The sequence below is a fragment of the Cornus florida genome, unplaced genomic scaffold, assembly GCF_030987335.1.
Source record: "Cornus florida cultivar Cherokee Brave unplaced genomic scaffold, ASM3098733v1 CherokeeBrave_3.0.0_Hap2_Chr01, whole genome shotgun sequence".
In the NCBI taxonomy this organism is placed as follows: Eukaryota; Viridiplantae; Streptophyta; class Magnoliopsida; order Cornales; family Cornaceae; genus Cornus; species Cornus florida.
In genome coordinates this window covers 120723721-120737575 of record NW_026775571.1, presented here as the reverse complement: position 1 = coordinate 120737575, position 13855 = coordinate 120723721, and the positions used below count along the sequence as shown (strand labels likewise).

The 13855-nt window shown below is 33.7% G+C and overlaps 2 protein-coding genes across 3 annotated transcripts; both read left to right on the top strand.

Moving 5' to 3' along the window:
- Nucleotides 1-2659: 2659 nt before the first annotated feature.
- On the top strand, nt 2660-10462 carry LOC132268013 (uncharacterized). Of its 2 annotated transcripts, XR_009469164.1 has the most exons (4): nt 2660-2830; nt 3101-3182; nt 3307-4005; nt 10358-10462. XR_009469164.1 is itself a non-coding variant. In XM_059768837.1 (3 exons), exons 1-3 carry the CDS (start codon nt 2819-2821, stop codon nt 3891-3893), a joined length of 681 nt encoding a protein of 226 aa, XP_059624820.1. In that variant the 5' UTR covers nt 2660-2818; the 3' UTR covers nt 3894-4021. The 2 variants fall into 2 exon arrangements, 1 of the variants encoding a protein (XP_059624820.1); XM_059768837.1 differs by lacking the exon at nt 10358-10462 and having other exon boundaries at nt 3307-4021.
- On the top strand, nt 8955-10462 carry LOC132267997 (leucine-rich repeat extensin-like protein 3). The gene is made up of 3 exons (XM_059768836.1): nt 8955-9143; nt 9421-9502; nt 9627-10462. Exons 1-3 carry the CDS (start codon nt 9132-9134, stop codon nt 10229-10231), a joined length of 699 nt encoding a protein of 232 aa, XP_059624819.1. The 5' UTR covers nt 8955-9131; the 3' UTR covers nt 10232-10462.
- Nucleotides 10463-13855: the final 3393 nt, after the last annotated feature.

Here is a 13855-nt window from a genome sequence, read left to right as displayed (position 1 = left end):
AAAGTTTAATCTACCCTTACTAATACTATAGGCCTTTGTATACGACTTCTAGTAGTTAGTCAGGCAAGTCTTTTTTTTTTTTTTTTTCCCCCCGTAAAAATGATAGTAAAAATCTTTACTAGTAAAATATTTATGTTAATTTAAAGTGGCAACCAAACAATGAAAAATAACAAAAATATTTGATGTCCAAATAAATGGAGCTAATATCAAACTGAAATTTAAAATTAAAGAAACTAACTGTATGGGCCGGTCTTTGAAACCCCTGTACATCCAGAGTTTTTGAGGTAGCATTTGAGGTAGATGGGTATTCGATTTGATGAGTTTTATTAAAACCAATATTACACCATGCGTTTTAGGCAAGGTGCACTGATGTTGAACTAAAATCAATGATGTTGTACATGTATGGAAATAGGTACTTTGGATTTAGATTTGAGAATATTGTCCAACTTCAAAATTGAACCCAACTATGACATACTACAAAACATGACCTGATAAATAAAATATATAAAGAAGAAGAAGAAGAAGAAGGATATTGAGAGAGTTTTGGGTTCAATATGGACTGGGTTTAACCAACCCAAAATAATAGCCGGACTTCCACATCATAACATTCTCATGACTTTTTATAGTCTAGGTAGTAGCTACCTCTTAGACCCAACATGCAATTGGACTCTTTTACTCCACGTTCTCGTCCCTTTTGGTGCCAAATCCTTTCATTTCTCACATCACATTCTTATCATGGATAACAAGTGTGTGTGTGTGTGTGTTGGTTTATATAGAAAGGAAAATAGAAATTGTTGGATGTCCAATCGGGTTGACCTTGTAAGGCCCGTAACCTGGACGTAGCGAGTGGGTGTTGTGGATTGGACTTGAGATGATGGTTTTATCTGATGGATATCATTGGCCCATTGGAGGCCCACAAACTGTCTACTTGTTAGTACCATTTTCCTGTGTGCGCACTCGTACCATTTGCAGTTTACAGTATACGTGTGTCTCTTCAAAACCCCATCTACTTATAGGGTCACACATTAATCACCATTTATAATTTTTGGTAAAGTAGCAAGACATTGTTGAATTTGGTGCATTTACTCATAAATATACCACTAAATCGAGAACCACATTTGTGCTCCTCTTTTATTTAACCACTTAATTTCTTATTTAACTCATTAATAAGAAAATTATGTATTTTAAGTATTTTGTCGTTTACATTTAGAAAAAGAACAAAAAAAATTTTAAAAAAAAAGAGGAGTGATTTATGAAAAAGAAAGGTGCCAACTTACTTAAAACAAAAGGTGCACTTACCCTACATTGTACTAAAAGTGTTTTTTTGGTATGTGTTATTCAACATAAAGATGAAAGATGTATTGGGACCTAACTAGCAAATCTAAATGAAATTTAATATTCACACAATGAATTCGCATTCTAATACTTACAATTACAACATTCCATTAATTACATTAAAAAAAGTACACACATTGTGCGTGACAGCCTTTCTTTAGAGAGTGACCTGAACCAAGTCTTATGGATTGAAACAAAAATGCATTATACAAATGTCAACTTCATATGCACTGTTATTTACAATAAATAAATACATAATTAGTCAATTCAGTTAGGGCGACGTGGAATTCAAGTCTTATAATTGAAATTGATAAAATTTGAAAAAAAAGAATTAGCTTTAATTTTTTGAATTGTTTTTTTTTTTTTTTCAATTCTAATTTCAAAACTCCAATTGTATGCCACCGAACATAACCTTACAAACCTTTAATTTTTTATTTTTTTTTGGTTTGAACAATTTCACAATATGTTAAAACCTTTTCCTTCCAAAGTATAGAGGAAAACAATAATTATAAAAATAAAAATAAAAAAAAGGTACAGTGAAATGAACAATTTGATATTTTTAACAAAAACTAAATGGAATTTAATATTCACACAATGTATTCGAATTCTAAACATCCAATTATTTACATCGAAAAAAAATTACACACATCGTGCGTGACAGCCTTTCTTTAGAGAGACGCGAACCAATTCTTATGGATTGAAACAATTAAAACTCTGTTATACAAAATGTCAACTTCATATACACTGTAATTCACCATAAACATATAAATAATCGTTTAGCGACTGTTAGCCAAATTCAGTTAAGGAATAGTAACTCTAAAATTCTTTTATATATATATAAATAAGATACAATTAATTATTTTATAAGTAAAAAATAACATTATCATGAAAAAAATATATATATTAACAATTAAATTAATAAATATAAAGAGTCAAAGTACGGAATTCTATCACAACCTTTTTGATCTTCGATCGGATTTGATGAATGATGAAAATGTGAGGAGAAAGAGAGTCACACATTTCAAGAATCGACGTCATTGGTACATGCGTAGGGCCCATGTGGGGTGCATGAATCCATTACTGCACATGACCAAACCAAGTACCTTACGACACAATTTATCTTCCTTTTATTTTAATTTAATTTAAGTTATGGAAGGTGAGATGGGTCAATCAAAGGCGTCGCTACATATAGGCCACCAGCACACCAGTCACCACCACCCTCTAACGACAAACATTAATTGATGATCGTATGAATTTCAACTTACTCCACACGTGTTCTCGCCTTATTGGTCGTTGTGTATTCTTAAAGCAATTTCATTAACATCACTACCACTCAATTAAGACACTTTTGATCTCTCTTCCCCTCTCTCTCTCTCTCTCTCTCTCTCTCTCTCTCTCTCTGTCACTTGGTTATCAATTATACATTATCATCAACTCACACCTCTGAGTTCAGATCAGATCACACCACTCACAACTCACTCCAATGGCTGAAAAGGTTTGCCTATTTTTTCCTCTCTCTATTTGTGGTGGTGTTGTTTTCTGATTATTTGTATGTTCTTTGATCATCTTATCTACCATTTCTTTAATTTTTCATTTCAGAACCTGACTCGATTTCTTCTCTCCTTTTTTTTTTCCTCTCTAAAGCACAACAAATTTTCTCTCTTTCCAAACAGTGATATATCATTAATTGATTATTAATTCTCCTCTACTATCTTGTTAATTTATGTGAATATATTAATTTTTTTACCATTAAATATTGAAATAGGTAACAATAATGGTGCTGAAGGTTGATCTTCAGTGCCCTAGCTGCTACAAGAAGGTCAAGAAAGTACTCTGTAAATTTCCTCGTGAGTTTCTCAATTACTACTAAGTAACTATGTAATCAAATATTTACATGTGTTTTTTTTCATTTTTGGATACAAAGTTTATTTTAGTTGATGTGATGTGTTAAATTTTGGGGACGATATGCAGAAATACGAAACCAGGTATATGATGAAAAGCAAAATACGGTGACCATCACTGTAGTATGCTGCAGCCCGGAGAAGATTCGTGACAAGTTGTGTTGCAAGGGTGGCAAAGCTATTAAGTGCATTGAGATCAAAGAGCCCGAAAAGCCCAAACCGCCACCGCCTGCAGAAAAGCCCAAACGGCCACCGCCTGCAGAAGAGCCTGAGGCGCCCCCCGTCAGAGAAGCTCCCAGACCAATTGATGATGAAACACTGCCACCGCCACCGCCACCGCCTGCAGAAAAGCCCAAACCGCCACCGCCTGCAGAAAAGCCCAAACCGCCACCGCCTGCTCCGGCTCCGGTTCCGACTCCGTGTCCTACACCTGGACCGATAACAGCCTACCCAATAGGGGTGTGTTGTGGGTCGTGTTATGAGGGGCGGCCTGGGGGCCCATGTTACGATGGGTACGGAGGAAGGCCACCACCTCCTCCTCCACCATGTTATGATTTCTTTGGAAGGACAGCAGGATACTGTGATGGTTATGGAAGACCATGTCGGTGTGACTACAACTTTTGTGAAGAAAATCCATCAGCATGCACAATCATGTGAAAAGGGCGGTCATTGTCGTGCTGTTTTTAATTCCCTTTTGTTAACACATCCATTTCTTGGTGTTTTTATATCATGGAGTTTTTACAAGAGGAAAGAAAATAACAAGAATAAGGTTAGTGGATTATAAATGAAGTACGGACGCGGGATACGGGTACGATATAAATACGGCGACACCAACACGATAAATTTCAAAAAAATTAGACATAAACACGGCAGGAATACGTCAATAAAATTATATATATATATATATATATATATATATATTCAAAATTCACAATACCAAAAAAATATTGCAATAAAACAAATATTTCAATTCATCGTCTAAGTAATTAAAAACCTAGCAAAGTTATCAATAAAATGAAACAATTAATATCAAGCACATTTCCAACATGTTTAATATTCTTCATTCATTAGTTCATTGTTTGTTTAGTTATTTTTTAAATTTTTCAAAATTTTACTTTTAAACATTTAAAATTACATTAAATATTTAGGTATCCTCCGCGTATCCCTCGCATTTCCCATCCATGTCTAAAAAATAATAATTTGTGGGCACTTTATAAAAGTGTCGGACACGTGTTTGACACTGACACGGAACCCTCGGGAAGAGTGTCCGTGCTTCACAGACTGTCATACATTGACATATAAAATACATAAATATTTAATGTAATGGGACCCATTAACATTTATCCGTTATATTAATGTATAAACATCATTAAAGGTTGAGATGGATGTGATTAAAATGAAAAAATTAAATTCATAATTATGAGTATATATAAAAATTAAAAATAAAAAGCTTATAGATTGATTTAATTTTAGAAGTACAAAATAATATTTTACAAATTATATATCTATATGTATAAAAAGTCAAAATTCAGGAGATTTTTATTTTTATTTTTTAAATTAAATTTCAGAAGAGGCATGAAGTAATATATTACAAATAATATACTTGTATATATATATAAATTAAAATTAAAATTAATGGGCTAGGCTGAGCCCATTGGGCACGTGCCCCTTGGGCCCAAACTAGCTATGTCCTTATATTTTTACTGGACACGTTCTTTGATCCTTTAACCATGTTATAATACAACTGTGCGCGACTTTCTTCCATTACATAAAGTATATAAAAGAGTGATCGATGTTACAAAGAGGTTACCCTTTTTTATAAGAATCATGAGTTACTTATTAAATTTTGATTTTGAATAAATGATTGAACACTTTGATGTTTCAACTACCTACCTTATAAAAAGATATTATGGGATTTCAAATTATGTGTAATTTTTTTTAATTGTGTTTTTTTGAAAAATTATTATTATTGGTAAATTTGTTTTTATGTGATCAGTTGTTCGGGATATTATTATTTTTGTTAATCCATTCTAACAATTTTTTATAATCTGATATATATCCAACATCTTATGTATATTAAAATTTAACTAAACCTAGAAGAGATATATATATATATATATATATATATATACACACACACACACGATTCCAGAACTACTCGTCCCTACGAAGTGACGGAAAGGTAGTAACAGTTGACTGAAAGTTTTTTTTCTTAGAATAAGTGTATCAACCCCACAATTAACGGCGTATTCAGAAATTGTTTGGGATGAGTTAATAATTTTTTGAGTGGGTTAATAGAAGTAATAAATTATTATTATTTTTTGGATTGGGCTAAAATTAGATATAATAAAAAATAAAATAAAAAAATTGGTGGGCTTGAGCGCACCCAAGCCCACTCCTAAATCGGCCCGTGCCCACAACACAAGCACTATTCAAGTCCGCTTTGCCCCTAGAGATGTTGACCGAAGCTTTGCGCCTATGTACAAACCTAGTATTTATAAGTTACTAATGGGGTAAATTACACTCTGACATGGGTAGAGAGTTTGGGGTTTATTACACTGACCTCGGCTATAAAAAGTTAATTATACCCTTATATGGAATATATTTTTATAATACAAAACATATTATAAAATCTTAAAAAAAATCAATTATTTTATCTCATTTCTCTTATTACTTTCTCTCTCCTCCACAGTTACCCTCTCCTCAAAAAAATCTTGTAAATTAATAAATAAATAAAAAAATGGGTGTAAGGGCAACTTGGTCATTTTATGAATTTTTTATTACAAATTTTGATGAAGAGAAGATGTTATTGAGCATACACACAAACTTCAAGGGAGATTAAAGAAATAAATCTCAAACGCTCCATCTGTGTAAAATTTGTCCAAAGTTTAATTTACCCTTACTAATACTATAGGCCTTTGTATAGGACTTCTAGTAGTTAGTCGGGCAAGTCTTTTTTTTTTTTTTCCCCCGTAAAAATGATTGTAAAAATCTTTACTAGTAAAATATTTATGTTAATTTAAAGTGGCAACCAAACAATGAAAAATAACAAAAATATTTGATGTCCAAATAAATGGAGCTAATATCAAACTGAAATTTAAAATTAAAGAAACTAACTGTATGGGCCGGTCTTTGAAACCCTTGTACATCCAGAGTTTTTGAGGTAGCATTTGAGGTAGATGGGTATTCGATTTGATGAGTTTTATTAAAACCAATATTACACCATGCGTTTTAGGCAAGGTGCACTGATGTTGAACTAAAATCAATGATGTTGTACATGTATGGAAATAGGTACTTTGGATTTAGATTTGAGAATATTGTCCAACTTCAAAATTGAACCCAACTATGACATACTACAAAACATGACCTGATAAATAAAATATATAAAGAAGAAGAAGAAGAAGAAGAAGGATATTGAGAGAGTTTTGGGTTCAATATGGACTGGGTTTAACCAACCCAAAATAATAGCCGGACTTCCACATCATAACATTCTCATGACTTTTTATAGTCTAAGTAGTAGCTACCTCTTAGACCCAACATGCAATTGGACTCTTTTACTCCACGTTCTCGTCCCTTTTGGTGCCAAATCCTTTCATTTCTCACGTCACATTCTTATCATGGATAACAAGTGTGTGTGTGTGTGTGTGTGTGTTGGTTTATATACTCACAACATTTAACATTTGCAAAAAAGAAAAAAATTATTATTATTATTATTATTTATAGAAAGGAAAATAGAAATTGTTGGATGTCCAATCGGGTTGACCTTGTAAGGCCCGTAACCTGGACGTAGCGAGTGGGTGTTGTGGATTGGAGTTGAGATGATGGTTTTAGCTGATGGATATCATTGGCCCATTGGAGGCCCACAAACTGTCTACTTGTTAGTACCATTTTCCTGTGTGCGCACTCGTACCATTTACAGTTTACAGTATACGTGTGTCTCTTCAATACCCCATCTACCTATAGGGTCACACATTAATCACCATTTATAATTTTTGGTAAAGTGGCAAGACATTGTTGTATTTGGTGCATTTACACATAAATATACCACTAAATCGAGAACCACATTTGTGCCCCTCTTTTATTGAACCACTTAATTTCTTATTTAACTCATAAATAAGAAAATCATGTATTTTAAGTATTTTGTCGTTTACATTTAGAAAAAGAACAAAAAAATTATAAAAAAAGAGGAGTGATTTATGAAAAAGAAAGGTGCCAACTTACTTAAAACAAAAGGTGCACTTACCCTACATTGTACTAAAAGTGTTTTTTAGTTTGTGTTATTCAACATAAAGATGAAAGATGTATTGGGACCTTACTAGCAAATCTAAATAAAATCTAAATGAAATTTAATATTCACACAATGAATTCGCATTCTAATACATACAATCCCAACATTTGATTAATTACATTAAAAAAAGTACACACATCGTGCGTGACAGCCTTTCTTTAGAGAGTGACCTGAACCAAGTCTTATGGATTGAAACAAAAATGCATTATACAAATGTCAACTTCATATACACTGTTATTTACAATAAATAAATACATAATTAGTCAATTCAGTTAGGGCAACATGGAATTCAAGTCTTATAATTAAAATTGATAAAATTTGAAAAAAAAAAATTAGCTTTAATTTTTTGAATTATTTTTTTTTTTTTCAATTCCAATTTCAAAACTCCAATTATATGCCACCGAACATAACCTTACAAACCTTTAATTTTTTATTTTTTTTTGGTTTGGACATTTTCACAATATGTTAAAACCTTTTCCTTCCAAAGTATAGAGCAAAACAATAATTATAAAAATAAGAAAAAAAGGTACAGTGAAATGAACAATTTGATATTTTTAACAAAAACTAAATGGAATTTAATATTCACACAATGTATTCGAATTCTAAACATCCAATTAATTACACCCAAAAAAATTACACACATCGTGCGTGACAGCCTTTTAGACGTGAACCAATTCTTATGGATTGAAACAATTAAAACTCTGTTGTACAAAATGTCAACTTCATATACTCTGTAATTCACAATAAACAAATAAATAATCGTTTAGCTACTGTTAGCCAAATTCAGTTAAGGAATAGTAACTCTAAAATTCTTTTATATATATATAAATAAGATACAATTAATTATTTTATAAGTAAAAAAATAACATTATCATGAAATCAAAAATTTTTTTTTTATAAAAACAAAAAATATTAACAATTAAATTAATAAATGTAAAAAGCCAAAACCTGACATTTTAAAATTTATCAAAAATACTAACTCACTAAATTATCAAATCATTTTCATCATAAAATTATTAAGTACGGAATTCTATCACAACCTTTTGAGAATGTACATTTTTGATCTTCGATCGGATTTGATGAATGATGAAAATGTGTGGAGAAAGAGAGTCACACATTTCAACCTGTGGACAATGGAGAGAGGAAGGTGCCAAATTTTAAGCAACATTTCAAGAATCGACGTCATTGGTACATGCGTAGGGCCCATGTGGGGTGCATGAATCCATTATTGCACATGACCAAACCAAGTACCTTACGATACAATTTATCTTCCTTTTATTTTAAATTAATTTAAGTTATGGAAGGTAAGATGGGTCAATCAAAGGCGTCGCTACATATAGGCCACCAGCACACCAGTCACCACCACCCTCTAACGACAAACATTGATTGATGATCGTATGAATTTCAACTTACTCCACACGTGTTCTCGCCTTATTGGTCGTTGTGTATTCTTAAAGCAATTTCATTAACATCAATACCACTCAATTAAGACACTTTTGATCTCTCTTCCCCTCTCTCTCTCTCTGTCACTTGGTTATCAATTATACATGATCATCAACTCACACCTCTGAGTTCAGATCAGATCACACCACTCACAACCCACTCCAATGGCTGAAAAGGTTTGCCTATCTTTTCCTCTCTCTATTTGTGGTTGTGTTGTTTTCTGATTTTGCTTAATTTGTATGTTCTCTGATCATCTTATCTACCATTTCTTTAATTTTTCATTTCAGAACCTGACTCGATTTCTTCTCTCCTTTTTTTTTCCTCTCTAAAGCACAACAAATTTTCTCTCTTTCCAAACAGTGATATATCATTAATTGATTATTAATTCTCCTCTACTATCTTGTTAATTTATGTGAATATATTAATTTTTTTTACCATTAAATATTGTAATAGGTAACAACAATGGTGCTGAAGGTTGATCTTCAGTGCCCTAGCTGCTACAAGAAGGTCAAGAAAGTACTCTGTAAATTTCCTCGTGAGTTTCTCAATTACTACTAAGTAACTATGTAATCAAATATTTACATGTGTTTTTTTTCATTTTTGGATACATAGTTTATTTTATTTGATGTGATGTGTTAAATTTTGGGGACGATATGCAGAAATACGAAACCAGGTATATGATGAAAAGCAAAATACGGTGACCATCACTGTAGTATGCTGCAGCCCGGAGAAGATTCGTGACAAGTTGTGTTGCAAGGGTGGCAAAGCTATTAAGTGCATTGAGATCAAAAAGCCCGAAAAGCCCAAACCGCCACCGCCTGCAGAAAAGCCCAAACCGCCACCGCCTGCAGAAAAGCCCAAACCGCCACCGCCTGCAGAAAAGCCCAAGCCGCCACCGCCTGCAGAAAAGCCCAAACCGCCACCGCCTGCAGAAAAGCCCAAGCCGCCACCGCCTGCAGAAAAGCCCAAGCCGCCACCGCCTGCAGAAAAGCCTCCCCCTAAGCCACCGGTTCCGTGTCCGGCTCCGTGTCCTATGCCTGGACCGATAACAGTCTACCCAATAGGGGTGTGTTGTGGGTCGTGTTATGAGGGGCGGCCTGGCGGCCCATGTTACGATGGGTACGGAGGAAGGCCACCACCTCCTCCTCCACCATGTTATGATTTCTATGGAAGGACAGCAGGATACTGTGATGGTTATGGAAGACCATGTCGGTGTGACTACTACTTTTGTGAAGAAAATCCATCAGCGTGCACAATCATGTGAAAAGGGCGGTCATTGTCCTGCTGTTTTTAATTCCCTTTTGTTAACACATCCACTCATTTTCTTGGTGTTTTTCGGGGTTTTTATAATATGGAGTTTTAGATGAGGAAAGAAAATAACAAGAAAAAGGTTGGTGGTGTGGTGTTGGTGCCCAAATGGTTGTTGACGTCACATATTAAGATATATTGCCTGTACCTTATTATTCTTTATTAATAAAACAAAGTCTTTACTTTATCCTAATGTGTCCTTTGTTCAGTGCCATATGCTTTTCTTTTTTTACTTGTTCATCAATATTATAATTAAATAAATGAATGATAGAGTTAGGTCGTGCACGACAAATTTCCCAACTTTGAGGGTATCGTCACTATTTAAGTGCCACGTCTATATTTTTACAAGTTACGGGTGAGTCCCTGGAAGGAGTTTGTAGACTGGTCAATGAAGAGGAAAATATATATAAAATAAAAAATTTAAAAATTGTAATAAATATATGTGTGTGTGTATATATATATATATATATATATATATATATATATAGAGTAATATTATGTGAGAAATTAAAAGCAAAACTTTCACACACAGAGAGAAAATGGAAAGTTTTTCATTCAAGTGTGTTACAGAAAGCAGTATTTACACATGGCCTATTTATAGGCTCAAAATTGTAGCTTCCCAAACAAGCCATAATAAGGCTTTTACTGTAAGCAAAAATTGAGCTTCCTCCCTACGCAAAGTATGTCATCATGGATGACTTAAATATTGTGGACCCCACAAAGCATATATATATGTAACACTCCCCCTTGGGGTCCACAATACTATAATAAGAATATACCTCATTAAAACCTTATTAAGGAAAACCTAGTGGGATAAAACCCTAATGAAGGAAAAAGAGTACAGTATTCTTGTATATGGTATTGCATAGATTAAAGACTGTCTCATTAAAACCTTGCTAGGAAAATTCAGTGGGACAAAACCTGGACGAAGGAAAAAAAGTACAGTATGCCAATACCTCTTCAATCAATTGCTCCCCCTCATTAGTTCAACCCTGAAAATCCTTTAGTTGACGCATTCCAATGTTATGCACCAGCTTCTTGAATGTTGTAATTGGAAGCGTTTTAGTGAATAGATCTGCTAGATTTTCATATGAACGTATCTTCTGAATATCAATATCACCCTTTTTCTGGAGTTCATGTGCATAAAAGAATTTTGGTGAGATGTGCTTGGTCCTGTCACTTGTAATATACCCTTTTTTCATATGTGCAATGCATGCCACATTATCTTCATATAGTACTGTTGGGCTTTCTTTTATTGATGAGAGACCACATGTTGTTCGAATATATTGGATCATTGATCTCAACCAAATGCACTCCCTATTTGCCTCATGGTATCTCAAAATGATTTGAAGAAGTAATAATTGTTTGTTTCATAAATCGTTATGATATAGCAGTGCTGCCACAGGTAAACACATATCTTGTTTGTGAATAAGCTTTATGTGAGTCAGAGAGATAGCCGACATATGCATATCAAACTAATTGAGAACTTGATGCTTTTGAATAAAACAATCCCATATCAGTTGTGCCACGAAGATATCACAATATGTGTTTGATTTCATTCTAATGTCTGCAAGTTGGTGCAGAACTGTACCGTGCTAATAAATTGACTGAAAAAATTATGTCAGGTCTTGTGTAATTTGCAAGATATAAAAGAGTAACAATCACACTGAGATAGGGCACTTCAGGACCAAGGAGTTCTTCATCATCCTCTCGAGGACGAAAATGATCTTTCTTGATGTCAAGTGATCGGACAACCATTGGAGAGCTCAATGGATAGGCTTTATCCATATGAAAACGTCTCAAAATCTTTTCTGTATATGTTGATTGGTGGATGAGAATACCGCTCGAAAAATGTTCAACCTGCAGCCCAAGGCAGAATTTTGTTTTTCCAAGATCTTTCATTTTGAATTCTTTCTTTAAATAAGTGGCCGTCTTTTCGATCTCATCCAATGTTCCCACAAGATTCAGATCGTCAACATATATTGCAACAATAACAAAACCAGATTCTAATTTGTTAATAAAAATACATGGACAAATACGATTGTTTACATATCTTTCTTTGAGTAAGTAATCGTTAAGGCGATTGTACCACATTCGTCCAGACTACTTCAATCCATATAAGGATCGTTGTAATTTTATCGAGTACATATTACGTGGTTTTGTTTTAGGCATTTTAAATCCTTCTGGGATTTTCATATAAATATCACTATCTAGTGATCTATACAAATATGCTGTAACCACGTCCATTAAATGCATATGCAGTCTTTCTGTGACTTCCAAATATATTATGAATCTAAATGTGGATGCATCAATCACAGGGGAGTATGTTTCCTCATAATCAATACCAGATCTTTGTGAGAAACCTTGAGCTACCAGTCGAGTTTTGTATCTCACGATTTTAGTTTTCTCATTATACTTTCGTACAAACACCCATTGGTACCCAACAGGATTAACACCCTCAGGTGTCTGGATTACTGGTCCAAATACTTCACGTTTAGCTAATGAATTTAGTTTTGCTTATATTGCTTCTTTCTATTTTGGCCAATCATTTCTTCGTTGACATTCTTCGACGTTTTTAGGTTCCGGATCCTCATTATCAATATCAAGAGTAACAACATATGAGAATATGTTGTCGACACCAATTTCATTTCTATTCCATATCGTTTCATAATTTAGTAAGATCTTATCATTTTCAGGTACCTTTATCTCATCAAGAGCATGTGCCTCATCAAGGGCCATATCATCATCTATTACTTTTGCCTCATCAATATTTATTATTTCATCATTTTTTGGTACCTAAGACTCATCAAGAGCCTCTGTCTTATTAAAGCCTATTATCTCATATTGATCAATAATATCTGTTACTCTTTTTGTGGCCTCTTCAGGATTGTCAACTTTTCTTTGTGATTTCGTCTTACGAGGAGCAATATCTTTTGCACCGATTGGTCTACCACGCTTCAGGCGTGTTTTAGATGCATTTGTTGCATTACTGACAGAAGGTCCCTCAGGGATAGCAATTCATGCTGGAACATTTGTAGCTGGTATATGTGATTTTATTACTTTCTTTGTATCAGTAAATGCATCAGGTAATTGATTTGCAACATTTTGCAAGTGAATGATCCTCTGAACTTCTCGTTCACGTTGATTTGTGCGAGGATCAAAATGAGACAATTCCAGGGCATTCCAAGTAAGATCACGTTGCTGCTGTGCCTTTTCTCCTCCTAATGGTGAGAAAACAGTCTCATCAAAATGACAGTCAACAAATCGTGCTTTAAAGACATCACCTGTCAGGGATTCAAGATATCTAATAATAGATGGAGAATAAAAACCAACATAAATTCCAAATCTAAGTTGATGACCCATTTTAGTGCGTTGGGGTGGTGCAATTGGAACATATACAGCACAACCAAAAACTCGTATGTGAAAGATATTTGGTTGTTGACAAAAAACAAGTTGCAATGATGAGTACTTATGATAAGCAGTTGGTCGTATATGAACCAATGAAACAAAGTCTTTACTTTTTCCTAATGTGTCACTTGTTGAGTGCCGTATGCTTTTCTTTTTTTACTTCATTTTATCA

What these genes read in the sequence shown, in the direction of transcription:
- LOC132268013 (XM_059768837.1), top strand. An exon ending in AGTACTCTGTAAATTTCCTC is followed by an intron (nt 3,183 to 3,306) that starts GTGAGTTTCTCA and finishes GACGATATGCAG; the next exon opens with AAATACGAAACCAGGTATAT.
- LOC132267997 (XM_059768836.1), top strand. An exon ending in AGTACTCTGTAAATTTCCTC is followed by an intron (nt 9,503 to 9,626) that starts GTGAGTTTCTCA and finishes GACGATATGCAG; the next exon opens with AAATACGAAACCAGGTATAT.